Source organism: Sitophilus oryzae, unplaced genomic scaffold, assembly GCF_002938485.1.
Source record: "Sitophilus oryzae breed Bouriz unplaced genomic scaffold, Soryzae_2.0 scaffold_1868_pilon_pilon, whole genome shotgun sequence".
NCBI lineage: Eukaryota > Metazoa > Arthropoda > Insecta > Coleoptera > Curculionidae > Sitophilus > Sitophilus oryzae.
In genome coordinates, this window is record NW_022146577.1 from 147,178 (window position 1) to 165,641 (window position 18,464).

General features: G+C 33.5%; 1 protein-coding gene across 1 annotated transcript; it reads right to left on the reverse strand.

The window, feature by feature from the left end:
* Nucleotides 1–2,095: 2,095 nt before the first annotated feature.
* Nucleotides 2,096–8,707, reverse strand: LOC115883282 (craniofacial development protein 2-like). Its single transcript, XM_030901613.1, has 3 exons — nucleotides 7,642–8,707; nucleotides 7,096–7,368; nucleotides 2,096–2,142 (listed from the first exon to the last, which is right to left on the reverse strand). Exons 1-3 carry the CDS (start codon nucleotides 8,705–8,707, stop codon nucleotides 2,096–2,098), a joined length of 1,386 nt encoding a protein of 461 aa, XP_030757473.1.
* Between the last annotated feature and the right edge of the window lie 9,757 nt (nucleotides 8,708–18,464).

Here is an 18,464-nt window from a genome sequence, read left to right on the forward strand (position 1 = left end):
TCTCATGCATAAATAGCTGGAACTTGCGGTCAGACAACACTGTCTTTCGTTTCTCAAGTACACCTGAACTCTTCGTATCATAGCCGGGTATTTTTTTTTATTTTAATGAAGCTATAATTAAATTTAAAATATATCGTATTTAAACTTTTTTATATTTTAGTAAGATTTAGGACATGTTTTTTTAAATAAAGTTTCGAAAAAACGTCTTAGTGTCCAAAAAGGAAAAAAAAATAATAAAATACATGTTACAGAAGAAATGTTATAATCGAAATTACGTAATTTTTGAAATTAATAATAAATTATTAATTTGTAAGTGATGTCTTATTATGTAAATTAGAGAAAACATAAATCTGTTCCATTAAAGCAAGGAAGGTGATAGGAAGTGGATAAAACGAAAACTACATTTATTTAACTCGGTACTGTCTTTATTATACCGGGTGCGTTCCAAAAGTGGCTCAAGCCCATTATTTTTTATTTTTTCAAATAAAAAACAAGATTTTGTATGTAGTATATGACATAAATTAGAATTGATTGACGCATTCAATTGTTTTTGGTCACTTCCTGTTTCACCGGAAATGACTATAACTCTTAATTTTTAAATGGCACCCTCGACATATTTCTACTTTATTCGATAGAAAATGACACTCTGAATAGAATGACGTATCATATGTCAACATTTGACATTTTCGCATATGGTTTAATTGTAATTGTAACACGCAGTTCATAATGACAATTTGACTCGAAATACCAAGTGTGTGGTATCAATATATTCATAAAAAATGCTTTTTCCAAATATGCTAATGAGCCAACCTCGTTCCATTTGAAAAAATTGACATATGTATAATTAAAAATACGGTTTGTACATCTTTTAACCGGCCTAGACAAGACACGAAACCCATTATACGATCAAAACTATTTTTCCAAGGCTACTTGATCAAAACTTAGTGTTTTTAACAACACCATGGCACCCTGGATTGAAATTTAAAATACGATTTGTTTTTAAGCGACAATGTCAAAAGTTGACATATGATATGTCATTTTCTATTCAGAGTGTCATTTTTTATCGAATAAAGTAACAATATACCGAGGGTGCCTTTAAAAATCAAAAGATGTAATCATTTCGGTGAAACAGGAAGAGACCAAAAACAATTGAATACGTCATTCAATCCTAATTTATGTCATATACTTACTAACATACAAATCTGTTTTTTATCTGAAAAAAAATAAAAAAGTTATAGGGGTGAATCACTTTTGAGACGACCCGGTATATTAAAAAATATTGTTTCATAATGTAATATCATTTTAAAATTCTTGTATGTTATTTTAGATTCTGAAGATAATTTTAGAATAAACCGGAATATATTTTTAATAAAAACATTATTAATTATTAGCAAGGTTATAATTATGATTTTGTTACAATGTGAGTAAGTAAATAATGTAATGCAAGAGAAAAAAATCAGATTTTACATTTTTCTAAAATATTATCTAAATAAGCGCCTTTCTACAACAACGCCTCTGACTCCCAATGGGCAAATTGAGAGTTGCCTACCGGTCGAAAGTGATTTCAAAGCTTAAATGGATTATCTAAGTCAAATTTCTTGCCAATTTGGCACTGGCGAACCATATTTTATAGTTCTTGAACAGAAAAAGTCAATGAAATAAACATTTAAGGACTACAAGCGAAGAAAATGCGTTAATACGGCCGGGGACATAGCGGCAACAAAGTTTTACCGCACACGTGCGACGCGTACTACAAGGTAATAAATGAATGAATAGGCTACCTCGCCTCTAATCGGTGTTGTCATATTGTAAAGAATTTACCCATTTTAAACAGTATCCGACTTATAATTTAGTAGAATAAGGACTATTTAATACATCTATGGAATATTAAGACCTACTTTATTAAAATGTAGTATTAATATCTCAATATATGTGTATAACAAGAAAAAAATAATATTGATAATATTTAAAACGTGACAACATAGGCTGGATGAGGAAGGCTCGGTCGACTGTACCCAGAAGTAAATATGTGTACAAAAAAGATTGTTTCACCGCGTTGAGATGTAAATAATGTAGTCTATATTTTATTTTAAGTCTATGTTCGGGACGCGTTCGGGTGAGTTGTGGGTTTTCTATAAACATCTAAAAGATTATTGTAAAAATATATGTGTTTAAAGTAAACCTGTTTTAAATTGCTATTTAATTAAGTACACTGTTCACTAAAAATTATATTTTAGAGTCATAGAAATATTGTAATTTACATTTACATATTTAAATTATTGTAAAACTAAATACTCATTATAGGTGGACGTAATAAAACACTAAAGCAGTTTAAATAACTTACATTACACTGGAAAATTTAAAAATGGAATAATTAATATAAAATAAACCTGTTTAGAAAAATCCTGTTGTTAATTATTATTTTAATTGTTCTTATTCAAATAAGTACACTGTTGAGTAAAATTCATATTTAGATTCATAGAAATACAGTAATTTACAACATTAAACTATTGCAAAAACTATATTCATTAAATTAGATATTGTAATATTTATGGAAAATATTAATATTAAAATAAATGTGTTTATAATTTAATTTATCTTTTCTTATAAAATATATTTCACAAGGCTAGGCTTGGCTCGCACTATGAGTAACAGCGAAAAACATCCTTATCGCAATATTTACTGATAAAACCCGACCCCCGTAACCTCTCGTACACAATAATAACTTATCACAATATTTGGAAATAACTTTTAACCTCTCATGGTTGTTTACCAAGTGCTCTGACGCCACACAATTTATCTTTACCTGCTACCTACCTAAACGACACTTATTAAGGCCCTCTTCAACAGCCTCTTGAAATTCTAGAAGAACACACAGATACGCACGCAAAAAAAACCAGGTGAAAATCTTTGGTAACCTTCTTGGCCATCCGACTGTCGCAGTCCCGTGTAAGTTTAACTACTCGGACGACTCCACCCGAACAGCCTTGAGGAATTTTGACTCTGATAGCCCAATCGTGGTTCTCCCGTTAATTCCGACTTGTCGGAAAAGTATCGGTTAGATAATTAAGTTCCGAACGGGAGATAGGTTGGCTGCAATGGTAGTACTTTCGTACCACCGAGCCGCAACTATCGATAGTAAAAAAGATGGTAAAATGGCGCCCGTTCCGGACTTAATATCTAACCGATACTTTCCGACAAGTCGGAATTAATTACTCTGCGCCGTGGTTGTCATTTTGTGGTGTCTGCCCAAGCTCATCTAATGATGGAGTAGGCCCAGAGTAAGTGGATCGACGAGTAGCGGGAGAAACCGTCGGCTCTTTTGATGTGGTGGGACCTTTGAATAAGAAGACTAAGGAAGAAGCATAATGCTATTCATGTAATCATGCATGGTGGGCGGAAAAAGCACCATAAAAGCACTCTAGGGTGTGGATCCTTGACAGTTCTGTTTGACGATTCATTTGACACATTTGAATTTGATTTGAAATTTTGTGGATTTATCAGTCTTTACGGAGCTTATTTTATGTTATTTATTATTTATTCTACTACAGATAGTTGTATAAAGGTAGTAAATCTAGATGGAAATTGTGGCAGAACCTAAATTAACAGTGACACTATCGCGATTTATCGAAAAAGACTCTAAAATAGTTGGTTGTGTAGCGTGCGGTAGATCTCGGCAAAAATTGAGTGAAATAATGGAACAACTTTTCGCTAGTAAGTGACTATATAATGTACATACGTGTAGTAAACCGATCATTTATGAAATTCACTTAAATTAACTAAATTATATATTTTCTTGCATTTTAGCTTTTATTTACTACTTGTCAAAGATCAGATGTCAAAGAATTTTGATACGTTAATTTGACTTACCTGCTTCAGTACCGTATCGGATGTTTGTGTTAATAAATACTTATTATAACTTATCTATTTTTATTAGAATTATATATTTTTATAACAATTTTAATAACTACCAACATTTATTCACAACGTAAAATAAAATTACAAATTATTGAGTCTACCCCACGTCTACCCTACATCATAGTTTTACATTTTTTAAATAAAATTAGAACGGCACTGATAAACCGGAATTTAAGTCGGCCATATTTGAGGTCCATCGCGGTATACCTAATATTTTTGATATGCTCCTTCCTTAGTATTCTTATTCAAAGGGTGGGACCAAATTTTCTTTCTCTTTCTTTTGACGTGTTTGACAGATAGACTAGTTATTTAACTGCTCAACTTATAAAGTGGTCGTAGAAACATGGTATACACTGCTCATAATTTGAAGTGGAATTAATTATAAAGTTTTAAACATATTTTTTTTGTTTTGTTTAATCCCTATTTCTAAATTTGACATACTTCAAATAGAGTATATAGAGATATTTGATAAATGGCAACAGTGGCAACTTCACTTCTTCATATGACCTACTGTTGCGGACCCGTGTGAACTTGGCATAAGCCTGGCCACTCGACTATGGCTCATAGCCCGGCGACTTTCGAGAACGAATAGAAGCTGGTGAGACGAAGAATGTGGCTAAGAATTTTCGAGTTAAATCTAGATTGTCTGTTTCTCTCATATATAAACCGACGCTTGGGCTGAAGAGACAGAGAACAAACAGACGTTCAACGTGTACAGGGTGGGTCAAATTCGACGCTTTTAAATGGAAACACCCTTTTCTATAGGAGATAGACGAAAACTAATATCGGTGTCTGGAGCTCAATTTTCATCAAAAACATGATGGTGAAAACCGCACATCAATATCTGTTACCGTTTCGGAGTTACGGGGTGTTTTTCAAAAATGTGCATTTTTAACAAATCGCTGTAACTTTTTTGCTATGGAAAATTTTGTATTTTTATGAAAACATTTCCAAAGCACCTTTTTACGTAGAATTTAATGGTTTAAGTATAATTTTTTTAAAATTAGTAATTTAAGAGTAATCAACAGAAAATTTGATTTTTTATTTGGGACACCCTCTATGTTTTTAATTACTATTATAACTAAAAAAAAATCCAAAAATATAGCACACTTGATATTTTGCTATAATCCCCTTCGAAATACAGAATTTTTAAAAGTTCGTTGCTTTTAACTAGTAAGCTTTGGACCCCTTATTTATGATATGCCCTTAACCTTTAACTCGAAAGCATATTTTTCCAGCAAGACGACGCACCACCTCTGAACGCTGAAGTTATCAGCAAAATTTTTGCAGCCAATTTTAAGAATAATTGAATAACTAACCAAGATTCCAGCCGTTGGCCGTCGCGGGCGCCTGTCTTAGTGCCCATGGACCTAATCCTATGGATATATTTGCGGAAGAATAAAGGTTACTTATTCTTCCGTATAATCTAGACAAGAATTAGAAATACTTAGCAGTTATGAGAGGGTATCTTTCACCCCCACTGAGTTAATGAATTCCGCGAAAAATGTTCAAAAACTGCCCCGTCTGTCCATAACAGAAGACGGTCGATATGTCGAACACCTGTAGCAAAACCTCATGTCTTGGTTTGCTATTTATTTTTATTGTTATTAGATATAGTTTAAATGTGTTAATGTTAGTTAAATATACTTTAAATTGTTATAAAATTCTGCATCTTTCATAGCAAATATTACTTTCGTTTTAATTGATGCTCACAGCTAGAATTTTTTTGCATTACAGCCGGTGCCGTTCAAAGCCTACTTATTTAGAGCGGGCGAATTTTTATATACTCTATATCTCGAAGAGGAATCGAGCAAAATATCAAGTGTATTATATTTTTGGAAAGGTAATTTTAAATTCTTTTCAATAAATTAAGAATATACAGGGTGTCCCATATAAAAAATAGAATTTTCTATTGATAATTCTTAAATTATTAATTCTAAAAAAATTATACTTAAACCATTAAATTCTACGTAAAAAGGTGCGCTGGAAATGTTTTCATAAAAATACAAAATTTTCCATAGCAAAAAAGTTACAGCGATTTGTTAAAAATGCACATTTTTGAAAATCACCCCGTAACTCCGAAACGATAACAGATATCGATATGCCGTTTTCACCATCATGTTTTTGATGAAAATTGAGCTCCAGACACCGATATTAGTTTTTGTCTATCTCCTATTGAAAAGGGAGTTTCCATTTAAAAGCGACGAATTTGACCCACCCTGTACAGGGTGTCCTAATAAGAATAGATTTCGGCTGTATCTCGGAAAGTATTAGCCGTAGGGGCTGCGGAAAAAAATATTTATAACTAAAGAGGCCATGGGAAATTGCTAGAAATTATCTTCAAGTTTGTGGAACGACCGCTAGGGGGCGCAACTGCAACAAAAAATAAGAAAATGTAGATTTTACACAATTTTGCCTAGATAAGGTGTACTATAAGTAATAGCTTCATACTCTTCAGTAAAATTTGAATGTTTTTTGTTAAAGCCATTTTCCCCTATCTATTAAAATAAAGTGGTGGGGGAAGGTTAGATCTGTTTTTATTTAGATATTAATAACTCTGGACTGGATAATCAAACTCCAACAATCGAGGGCTCATTTAAAAGAGCTTTTTTTACTCTATATTGCGCCATATAAACAATAATAATAAGCTTTTGAACGTAGACGCTAGGGGGCGTTGTCTTACAATATAACAAACATCGCGCGTTTTTTCAAAAAAAAAAATAAATGCAATAGTATATGTAATTTTAGCTGATTAGTAAAAGCGAAATACCCATCTTGATATCTTCTTTCAAACCGAAAATATTAGCAAAATTATAATAAATACCAAAAAATAAGCCCTTATTTATCTTATTTTTACAACACGGTATCAGTAACCCTCTTAATTATGCCCATTCTAACAAAAAATAAGATAGAAACAGTTAGTTTATTTTAACATCGACGAAATGCCAAAATACCATAATACCAGAGGTAATAATATCTAATAATTAAGATATTAATAACAGTGAACAAGAAACGATGATTCAGTGAAGTCATGGTAGGCTTTGGAAAAAATTTGCTTTTGACGTAATAGTATAAACATAATAATAATAGTAATAGTATAATTCTCTATATTTGTAAAATCTCCTTTTTTGTATAATAGCACAACTTCTGCGTTTTTCCATGCGTCCTGGATTCTACCCTCCATCAGACATTTATTTAACAATACTTCCACGGCATCCACTAATGGTTTTCCGCCCATCTGCAGCATTTCAGGTGTAATACGATCTTCTCCTGGGCTTTTGCCATTTTTTATTTGTTGAAGTGCGTATTTAATTTCTGTGGTTGATATTTCCGGCATATCTTCTGATCCTACGTTTGTGATGTGTTTTTGTACTCTATCTTTGTTTGGTATAACAGACTGATAAAGTTGTTCGTAGAATTTGTGAATTTCATTTCTAATTTCATGTTTGTCTGTTGTTATAGTGCCATGTGTGTTTCTTACTTTTATTATTTTTTGTTTTCCGCGCATTTGCTTGCGTCTTAACACTTTCATGCTTCTATTGTTTTCAATTGTTTCCAAAATTTGGTTTCTCTTATAATCCCTAAGAACTTTTCTTATTTCTCTTTTAGTTGTTTTATTTAAGGTGTCATATTCTGGGGCATCTCTGTCAGTCTTTCTTCTTTCCCTTATTAGTTTTGTCGTTTCTGGTTTTAATTTAGTTTCCGAAGGGTGTTTCATTTTACTACATATTTTCTTTGTTGCTGTAGTTATGCCCTGCCTTAGATTATTGAGAATGTCGTTGGGGTCTTGATCTCTGAGTGTCTGTGGCTTTAGTCTCTTTTCAAGCTCTTTTTGATAGGTTTTCTGATTTAGTTGTAGAGCGTCCCTTGTAGGAAACATTGATCTGGTAATTAATTTTCTCCTTTCTATATTAGTATAAATTTGTATTTTGGCGCGTACTAGTCTGTGGTCACTTCCTGTATGAAAACTGTTTAAAACATCGACGTCTTTACAGATTGTATTCTTGTTGGTGAGGATAAAGTCTATTTGATTTTTTACTCGTCCGTCTGGACTCCGCCATGTCCATTTTTTCTGAGTTTGTTTTTGATAAAAAGTATTCATACAGTATAATTTTTCGTTGTTGACAAAGTTTACAAGCATGTCTCCTCTATCGTTCCGTTCCCCGAGACCAAAGTTTCCTATGTAGTTTGTATCACCCGGTTGCTTCTTCCCTATCTTGGCGTTAAAGTCCCCAGTTATGATTAAATGTCGGCTAATGTCTTCATATAATTCCTCGATCAATTCACTGCTCGCTGAGCTTGTAGGTGCATAGCAGTGTATCAGCTGGATACTGTATCTTTGGTTTAAGCGTATTATTAGATATATCACTCTATTTGATACTGAATGATATTTAGTGACGAGGTGTTTGAATTTGTTATTTACAATAAAAGCTACTCCTCCTTGGCTATGATTTGTTTCTGAGTTGTTTTGAAACAGATCGTGTCCAGAATTTAGAGTTGTCATTTTTTCTCCTTGCAACCTTGTTTCGCATAGGCCTACTATGTCCCAATTAATATTTCCCAGTTCTTGTTCAAATTCTTCCAAGTGGTCATTTGTTCTCATCGTTCTAATATTATAAGTGGCAATGGATATAATCTGTGTTCGTTTTCGTTTTTGTTTGTTGTAGTTTGTCGATTTCTTGCCTCCCCCAGAATCCGTGAGGCTGCCCGAATTTGTAGCGGGATGGGATTCTGAGACTTGAGCTCTACCCATCTGGGGTAATCTTGTTTTAGATTTCGACTCTAGCATGGTTCTAAGAAGGTAAATGGCAGTTAAAACGCCCCGCTTGCCGAGCGTGTTGGCGAGTATTATCTCAGCCGCCCACTATGGATACAGACGCTGTTTGCAGCCGCTCACTTTGAGTCAGACGCTATGGACCTCCTTAGCTTCACCTTCATCACTTCGAGACCTTACCGACATGGGTGGCCCTACCAGTAGCTACGCTACCGCCGGCATTGCTCCCTGGATATTGAAGGTTACTGACCACGACAAGGTGAAAGTCCTGGGAAGGATAGTCTTATCAGCGTTTTTTATCTTTTGATTGCTTTTTCAAAATGCCAACAACTTCAACTATCATCTATTTCATCAACTATTTTAAATAATAAAGGCATTTTGAAAAAACAATTAAAAGATAAAAAACGCTGATAAGACTATCAAAATGTTGATCTAATAACAACTTGACGTTTATACTATTACGTCAAAAGCAACTTTTTTCCAAAACCAACCATGACTTCACTGAATCATCGCTTCTTGTTCACTGTTATTAATATCTTAATTATTAGATATTAATACCTCTGGTATTATGGTATTCTAGTATTTCGTCGCCATTTTAAAATAGACTAAGTGTTTCTATCTCATTTTTTTGTTAGAATGGGCATAATTAAAAGGGCTACTGATACCGTGTTATAAAAATAAGGCAATTAAGGGCTTATTTTTTGGTATTTATTATAATTTTGCTAATATCTTCGGTTTGAAAAAAGATATTAAAATGCGGTTTTCGCTGACTTTTTAAGCTTTTACTACTCTTTACTACCAGCTAAAATTACATATACTATTGCATTTATTTTATTTTGAAAAAACGCGCGATGTGTGTTAAATTGTAAGACAACGCCCCTAGCGTCTACGTTGAAAAGCTTATTAATTATTGACCAGACTTACCGAAGGCGAGAGGCGTTTCTCTTGGGACTCAGATTCTGACGAGGCATTCCGAAGATTAAAGAAGGCCCTGACTACTGCGCCCATACTTAGCTACCCTCTTGGCAAAGGAAACTTTATCTTGGATACCGACGCTAGTAATATTGGATTAGGCGCTGTTTTGTCTCAGATTCAGGATGGCCAAAAAAAGTAATTGGATATTTCAGTAAGACCTTATCAAAACCAGAAAGGAACTACTGTGTGACCAGACGAGAATTACTAGCAGTTGTTAAAGGAGTAGAACACTTCTACAAGTATCTTTACGGAAGAAAGTTCTTGTTAAGAACAGACCATGCTGCTTTGAAATCGCTGCTGCAGTTTAAGAATCCTGAAGGGCAGGTAGCTTGATGGATCGAACGATTACAAGAATTCGACTTTGACACAGAACATCGAGCTGAGGCAATCAATCAAAATGCTGAGGAGCTTTCCAGAAGACCTTGCGCTAAAAACTGTAAGCATTGTTCCCGAGCAGAAGAGAAAGAGGCAAAACTCCTAAGAACAACTGTGGTTAATGATACTTGGCAACCCGAAGATCTTGCAAATGACCAAATCAGTGACCCAGATTTAGGCTTAGTAATTAACTGAAAAAACGCGGACCAAAGACCAACGTGGGAGGAAGTTTGCAGATATTCGCCGAACTTGAGTCATACTGGGCCCAGTGGAATTCCTTGTTAAGAGATGACGGGTTACTTCGCCGTGTGATTGAGAGACCAGAGTGACAAGAAGAGAGAAGGCAGATAGTTATTCCAAAGAAGAGGTAAAAGTTCACAATGGAACCAGCGTTGGACATCTTAGTGTTACCAAAACACTTGGCAAGCTGCGAGAAGGGTTCTATTAGGTGAACTGCAAAGAAGATGTGAGGGCCTGGTGCAAGAAATGTGACGTTTGCGCCGCCATCAATGGGCCACAAAAGCGCGGTAAAGCCCCAATGCGTCAGTACATTGGCATGTAAGCAGTCCCTTCGAATGAATAACGATCGACGTGGCTGGTGCTTTCCCGGAGACGAACGGTGGCAACAAATACATTGTGGTAGTAATGGATTACTTCAGCAAATGGGTTGAGGTCTACGCGTTGCCAAATCAAGAAGCGTCCACCATTGCTGATGTCCTTTTTATAGAATGGATCTGCAGGTTTGGTGTTCCCATGTAGCTTCATTCAGATCAGGGAAGAGACTTCGAGTCCAATATGTTCCAAGGCGTCTGTGAAGTCCTTAACATCCGCAAGACCAGAACGACGGCCCTACATTCACAATCCGACGGGATGGTTGAACGCATGCACAGAACCATCAACCGTTATTTGGCCAAAGTAGTCTCTGACCACCAAAGAGACTGGGACAAATTTCTTCACCTGTTCCTATTGGCCTACCGCTCAACTGTCCAAGAATCCACAGGGCAAACTCCAGCCAGCATTTAAACAAATATTCAAAGCGCTAGTGACCGGATGAAGGAGCACTACGACATTCAAGCTGAGCATGGAGGATATCAACCAGGAAATTTGGAGTGGCTGTATAACCCGCAGAGACGTCGTGGATTATCTCCGAAGCTACAATCCTCGTGGGAAGGCTCGTGGATTAATGACGTCGTATACCGTATCAGAAAATTGCCAACAGGAAAACCGAGGGTAGTCCATTTCAACAATTTGAGCCCCTATCAAGGCGAAATAGAAGGTCGTGCTGAGACCCTGAGAACCTGCAGCTTTGATCGCCCTGATTCGGAGATGTCCTGTGACGACTTCATGGCCCGATACAACAACAGTGAGAAGGCTCGCTATGGTGTGACCAAAAAAAAAAAAAAAAAAAGAGGCCTCTTTTCCGTGCCTCCTGATTATTCGCTCGCTCACTATGTGGTCTGAGATTTGCGGATGTCCAGAGAAATCGCTGCGACGTTCAATGAGGAGTTTGGACGTGTCGGAGAACTACGCCAACAGGATCCAGAGGTTGGAAGCATCTTGAGGCTAATCGACAATGCGCATGGACAAGCAAGACATATCTTCTACCTAGTTACAAAGGAATGGTCCCCGAGTAAGCCGACTTACCTCAATCTATGGAAGACCCTGATTGAACTGAGAGAAGCCCTGCTCAACAACAACATTACACGATTAGCCATTCCGAAGCTGACGTGTGGACTCGATGGTTTGAGTTGGCGCACAATCCGGAACCTGACAGAATTCTTGTTTAGATTTACGGGAATCGAGATCCTCGTTTGCTGCTACAACCCAAAGCTGAGATCGAGCGTGAAAACTGTAGACTGCTATTTCTACCAGACTTCTCAATGTACCAGGGGCCAGCTTTGCAAATACCTTCATTCACCGTGTACATCTCGGGACGAACATGTATCTAAGGAGGCAATGTTGCGGACCCGTGTGAACTTGGTCTAAGCTTGACCACTCGGCTATGACTCATACGCCCGGCAACGCACAGAAAGGTATCTGAAAAAATTAGGTGACCAAAATTTGATTTGACAAATGTGCAATATTATTGTTAAGATAACATATGAATACACTATATATTATGGTTTTTTTCCACCTTAAGGAATTTTTGTTTTTGTTTCTAAGCCACAATACAAAACAAGCATATTTATTTTAATTATTCAGACAAAGTTTGAAAATCGATACCTTTTGTAGTAGCTACTTTTCTTGAAAACGTTAATATGGATATTGATGAAGCAGGTAAATACTACAAATTATTAATATGTTGTTCAATATATTCGATGTAACTGTTCCTTAAAGTAAATTTAAAAGATTTGACGTTTTAAATTTTAAGTAAAGCTAGGTTTTTGTTATAGTTCCGTGTATTTCCCACCTATTTTTTTTTAATTGTCTAGATGATAGTGTCTAGTACAAGAATTTAAAAAGTTTAGACCCGATAATATCCGATTTTCCAAGATTTTTCTTTTTAAAAAAATCATGTAATTTCACACAATTATAAAACTTGTTAATTTTTATTTCATTATTTAATTTTAGGACCATCTGATGTGAAGATATTCACCAAAAAGCAATTATTTGATATATAATGAACAAATAAGAATTGCCAAATATAACAGAAAAACTGTGTTTTTTAGAAAACTTTTTACTTTCTTACGATGGTTTCTCGGATGACTGTAAAAAAGAAGTAAAACATAAATTTTCAAGATTAAGGGCCGCGTTTAAAAAAAATGAACAGAAGTAAGTTTTCAGAAAAAATAATTTCTCAAAAAAAATGCTACGTGGCTTGAAACATCTTTTGGTTTGCCAAAGTGCCAAACATGGGAAGACCTTGTAACGTGCCAAAATTTCACTAAACTATTTTATTTCTTTTCTTTAATAATTTAACGCTAATTGATATTATTATTAGTCTGAAATATCGATCAGTTCAATTCAGTAAACCAAGAATAAATAAATCGTACTTACATGTTAACAAAAGTAATTATTCCATCCTTATTTTTAACTAAACATATTTCACACTTAATAACATTTTTTTTGCAGCACAAAATAGTTTGATTTAATACAATTTAATATTTATTTTAGCCGAAATAGATAAAATAATTCTTTCCGCCGTTAATTCTGTTTATATACTAAATACGTAGGTTAGAAATTTTTGAATTGAACTGTCAAATATTTATTTATATTTTTATTAACATTAACTATTAGGCAACCCAAAATATACTTTAATAAATTGATTATATATTTTTGTATTTTATTTAATCAACAGTAATTATTGAGCCTATTGTCACTTAGTTAAACTCATTAAATTTATGTTGCTCTATTTTAATTTTTAGGTAGAATTTTCTAAGCATAATTGTCTTAAAAATATCGTATCGATCCGGCAAGTGAGTCATGCGCAATATCTCTAGATTGTTGTTATTTATTAATTTTTGAATGTTTTGATAAGCAAATTTCTATATAACTTTCATTAATCTCGTTAACTTTATTTATTCTATTAATTATATAAATTATTGATATTAACTTTATTTTCCTTTAATATATAACTTTTTCTTCATGTCTTTATTCAGCTCATGGTTGGCAATCCATATTTTATCAAGGGCTCGTGTTTTTATCTGGCTATTTCTTTGTTGCAAAAAAGGTTTTCGTTTTTCTTGGAACTACCTTGGTTTGGTCACTTTATGTTCAGCTAGTGTGAGGTACAGAGGCCTCTCGGTCATTTTTGTCAAGTTTTTGATTTTTACCCTTGTGGGGATTTTCGAGTGTGCCTCAAAAATTACTGCAGCATCCTATCTTACCTTTTGTTTTTTTGGACGGTGCTACGGTTTACCGGTGACGGGATTTTCACCTCAAAAAGCTGACGTGGGTCAACCAAGCAGCCCGCCTTTTTTTTGAGCACCCCATTCCATCCAGGGGAAGAAATAATATTAATCACCTGAGGATTCGTAGAAAACCCTGAGTTAGCAGGTAAAGCCTATTTTTTTTTTAAATTAATACATTTCTTTCCACTTTTTTTTCTTCTTTAAAAAAAACTATCTTTTTTTATGGTATCTCGTACTATGGAGAAACTATAATATTATTTCTCCGTAGGGTTTTTTTCGTCGGAGACGAAGAGTTTTTTTGTCTGAACCGAAGAAGTTTTTTGTCTGGGCCGAAGAAGTTTTTCTTCTGTGTTGAAGACTTCTCTCTGAGCCAGTTTTTTTGTTGGAGCAGTTTTTTTCGCTGTATCCATTTTACTTTTCTGGAGGAGTTGACAGTCGACGGTTGACAGTTGACAGCCGACGGTGTCTGCCCAAGATTGATTTGATTTAGAAGATTTTCAACTATTTGGTATCGTACAATTCAATTTTTTTTTCCCTATCTTACGATTTGAATTTCATTGGTGCGTACGAATACTGAACGTAGATATTTTTTTTTTAACATTATAATTTAATTAGAATAAATTTTCACATACTTAATTCTGTTGATAAAATAATATTTCATTTTTTTTTCCTTTAATTTTTTTTTGTAAATTTAATACAGCTGACACAGTTTCTTTTTGTCTCTATTTAAAATTTAAATCTATTCATTTTTTTTATCGATATCTAAATTTCTTGAACTGATGAATTCATAATTATTAGTTGATTATTTTGATTTATTTATTTAATAATTATATTATTAATTATTATTATTAGTGAATTGGTTTAGTATTATTTATTTGATTTATTAATTTGTTGATTAATTTGATATCTTAGCTGAATTTAGTTGCGCTGATATATACATATATATTTTATTTTGTAAATCTTACGTGATCACGAAAGGTACCTAGGTATTTACGTAATTTTGCTACTTGCGTATTGTGAGATATATTTTTCTTGGTGCACAATTTTTTTTATTGATTTATTTAATTTACTATTTGCTATTTGGTATTTTCTATTTACTGTTTCCTATATTTTCCTTTTATATTTCAATAGAGGGTACTGAAACTAATCAGTTTGCATTATTTTTTTATATTTCCTTTGGCCCTATGTCTACATAATTCTCTAAGATCTTGACTTTTTTTGTTATTTATTTACTTTTTTTTTTTTTATTTATGTATTTGTGGAACTTGTAAGGCCCTAAATACACCTTGGGGGATTTCTGACTTTTTTTTTCGTCTAAAGTCAGTGGCGCTCTTAACCCGCCCCTACTCTCCGAATTTTCTGAGCTAGGGCATAAATTTGTTCGCGACTAGACCCCTGCAAATTCCATAAATATTTATTTTTCTTAATCGCTAACTTAATAATATTTTTTTCCTTCTTCGTATTTTTTTTACTTCTTTTCTAAATTTTTTTTTCTTTTTTTTTAATTTAAAAGAGCCGAGCTAAGGCCAAAACGCGTGACAACCTAAAAAGTCGTTTTTTGAATTGAGTGAGAGAACTAAAAGAAGAAAGGTCCAGGAAATTCTAACTAAAACAGATGCCGCCAAGTTACTTACCTACGCAACTCAAATGCAATTGCACGCAGAAGGACATCGAACTGCATCAAAGTTAGTAACTTTGATGCAGTTCTTTGATAACAACAGAAGATCCCTCTGACGATGACGATCCATCTAATACATTTTCTTCTGACAGGGAATCATCATCTAACTAAAAATGGACAAGGTTTTTGGGAATTTATAATTATTTTGTATTTTTTTAGAGTTAATAATTAAATTTCCATATTTTCCTCTTTCTGTTATTCTTATATTGTATTTTTTACCCATACAAATCATCTAAATTACAAAATTTCACATTAGTTTGCTATTATTCCAAATTAAAACAATAAAATACATTTGACCGCCTAATTTTACACAAATATCCCTCTGTGCGACGTAAGAGAACGAATAGAAGCCGGTGAGACGAAGAACGCGGCTAAGGATTTTCGAGTCAAATCTGGATTGTCTGTTTCTCTCATATACAGGGTGTCCCAGAAATAAGTGCAAATATTTTAACCGGTAGAATAATTCAACCCCAGAAACACGCCTATGGGAGTTTTTTGCGAAAAAAAATGTTGAAAATTTAATAAATGAGAATTTAAAATTTTTCTTGACATTTTCCGGGAAATTTGAAAAAACTTTTTAGTACCACTTGTTTATTCACCTGAGATTTCCCTACGGTGTATCTAAACCTTGCAGTGTTGCAACCTCCTATGTGATCCACATTCTACATAGTTCGGCGGAACATAGGTCTACATTTATAAATTCATAGCCAAATTTCTACTCAAAAAATTAGGAATGTTAAATTTAATCTTTTATCAGTGCTCATTATTAATAATTATAGAAAAAAAACACCTTAATTATTTTTAGTACTTACCCTTTCAATGAAAACTTAGTAAAAACCACCGAAAATTAACTAAAACATTACGTTTATGACGTTTACGAAAATTTTTGTTATGCTGCAAAATAACTTTATTTTGGAATAAATTTAATAAAATGATTCATATTATTCACAATCAGGTCATAAAAAGAAATGCTTAAAATCGTAATTTAGAATTCAATTCAAGAAATTTAGAAAACAGCCCAACGAATAATCGATTCATTTTTGTTTTTTTTTGTTTTCTTTCATGTTTCTCTGTTTTATTTGAACCACTGTTTTACAAAACACCTTGAAAAGCGCACATTACTTTGAATACCTTTCTGAATGAATAAATGTTGAGAATTATTTTCTCTTATCGCTACTTTACGAACTGCTTGCAATCTAAGAAAATACATGTTTCACTCAACAATTTTAAATACGTATTTTGATTTTTCGCTATTCTTTCGATGTGTGAACTGGTCCTTTGAGACGCCGGTCGCTGCGCCGTCGTGCCGAGCTTGCGTCAGACAACGATGTTAAGCAACGTTGCCGTAGTTACAACAATTTCAAATTCAAGACATTCAAAGCAATCAAATTCATATTAAATTTTAAAAATAAAACAGAGAAACATGAAAGGAAATAAACAAAACAAAAATTAATTGATTGTTCGTCGAGCTGTTTTCGATGTATTGAATTATGAATTACGATAAACATTTTAGAAATTTCTTTTTTGTGACCTTATCAATAATCAATTCATTTGTGTTTTGTTTGTTTCCTTTCATGTTTTTCTGTTTTATTTTTAAAATTTAATAAGAATTTGATTGCTTCGAGTGTCTTGAATTTGAAATTATTGAAACTACGGCAATCTCGCATGACGCAAGCTCGACACGGCGGCGCGACAAAGGAGCAGTTACCAGTGATGCGCGGCTCTCTTGGCCGACGCGACGGTTGGGCTGTCGATGGAATTGTCGAAATACATAGAAAAAATAGCGAAAAAACAAAATGCGTATTTAAAATTGTTAAGTGAAACATGTATTTTCTTAGATTGAAAGTAGTTCGGAAAGTGGCGGTAAGAGACAATAATTCTCAACATTTATTCATTCAGAAAGGTATTCAAAGTAATGTGTGCTTTTCAAGGTGTTTTGTAAATCAGTGGTTCAAATTGTGATGAGGCCTATATGAAAATAATGTGTTAAAAATGGGGACTGTTATTTTAGTAGTTATTATAATAGCATGTACAAGTAAAGCAGCACAGTGAAGTGTACTTTAGTTAAGTGTATATCGAAAAAGAGAACTGTCACAGTTACAGCGATCTGTCACAAGCATCTTTTTTAATCTTGGGTAAGTATTTTAATTTAACTCTTTTAACACATTTTTTAAAACATTATTAAATATTTAACTTTTAATTTATTTTATGTAATAATATCACAATCTTAAAAATCTAATGCTACTCTGCAAACTCCTCAGGTGTGGTAATTTTATGACTTACTTTTAGCATATACTTTCTTGTCCCTATGGCAACACAGTGCGTTGAATTAACTGAAATCCGGGCTTGATCCGGGTAATTGGATGTAGTTGGCGATATCTGCCAGCGGTTTTCAAAATGTTGCGATTATTTTTTTAAATTTTCAAAGTAAAAGAACTCGGTTATTTTCGGTTTATTTTAAAAATGGTAAAGAGAAAATATGTTTATTTTGACCAGATCTACGACCCCTTAAAATATCTGCACTCATTTCTGGGACACCCTGTATAAACCGACGCTTGGAGCTGAAGAGACAGAGAACAAACAGACGTTCAATGTGTATAGTTGCCGTGCGCTAAATTCAAAATAAACTCCTTTTATTTAAATAATTAGATAAATTGTAAATAAGTTATAAATAGTTCTTTAAGTAGTTTTATCGTTATTGTTTTGTTACTTAGTGTACACGGAAAAAAATCATTTCTATATTCAAGAACAATCATACACTTCAAATTTTACACTTTCTTTAAGGATAGTATTCTTTCCATGAGTACAACAAATATTTAGAACTATTTTACTTTTACACTTGCTTTTTAAATATAGTTATAGTCACTTTAAGTAATTTTGAATCTAAAAAAAG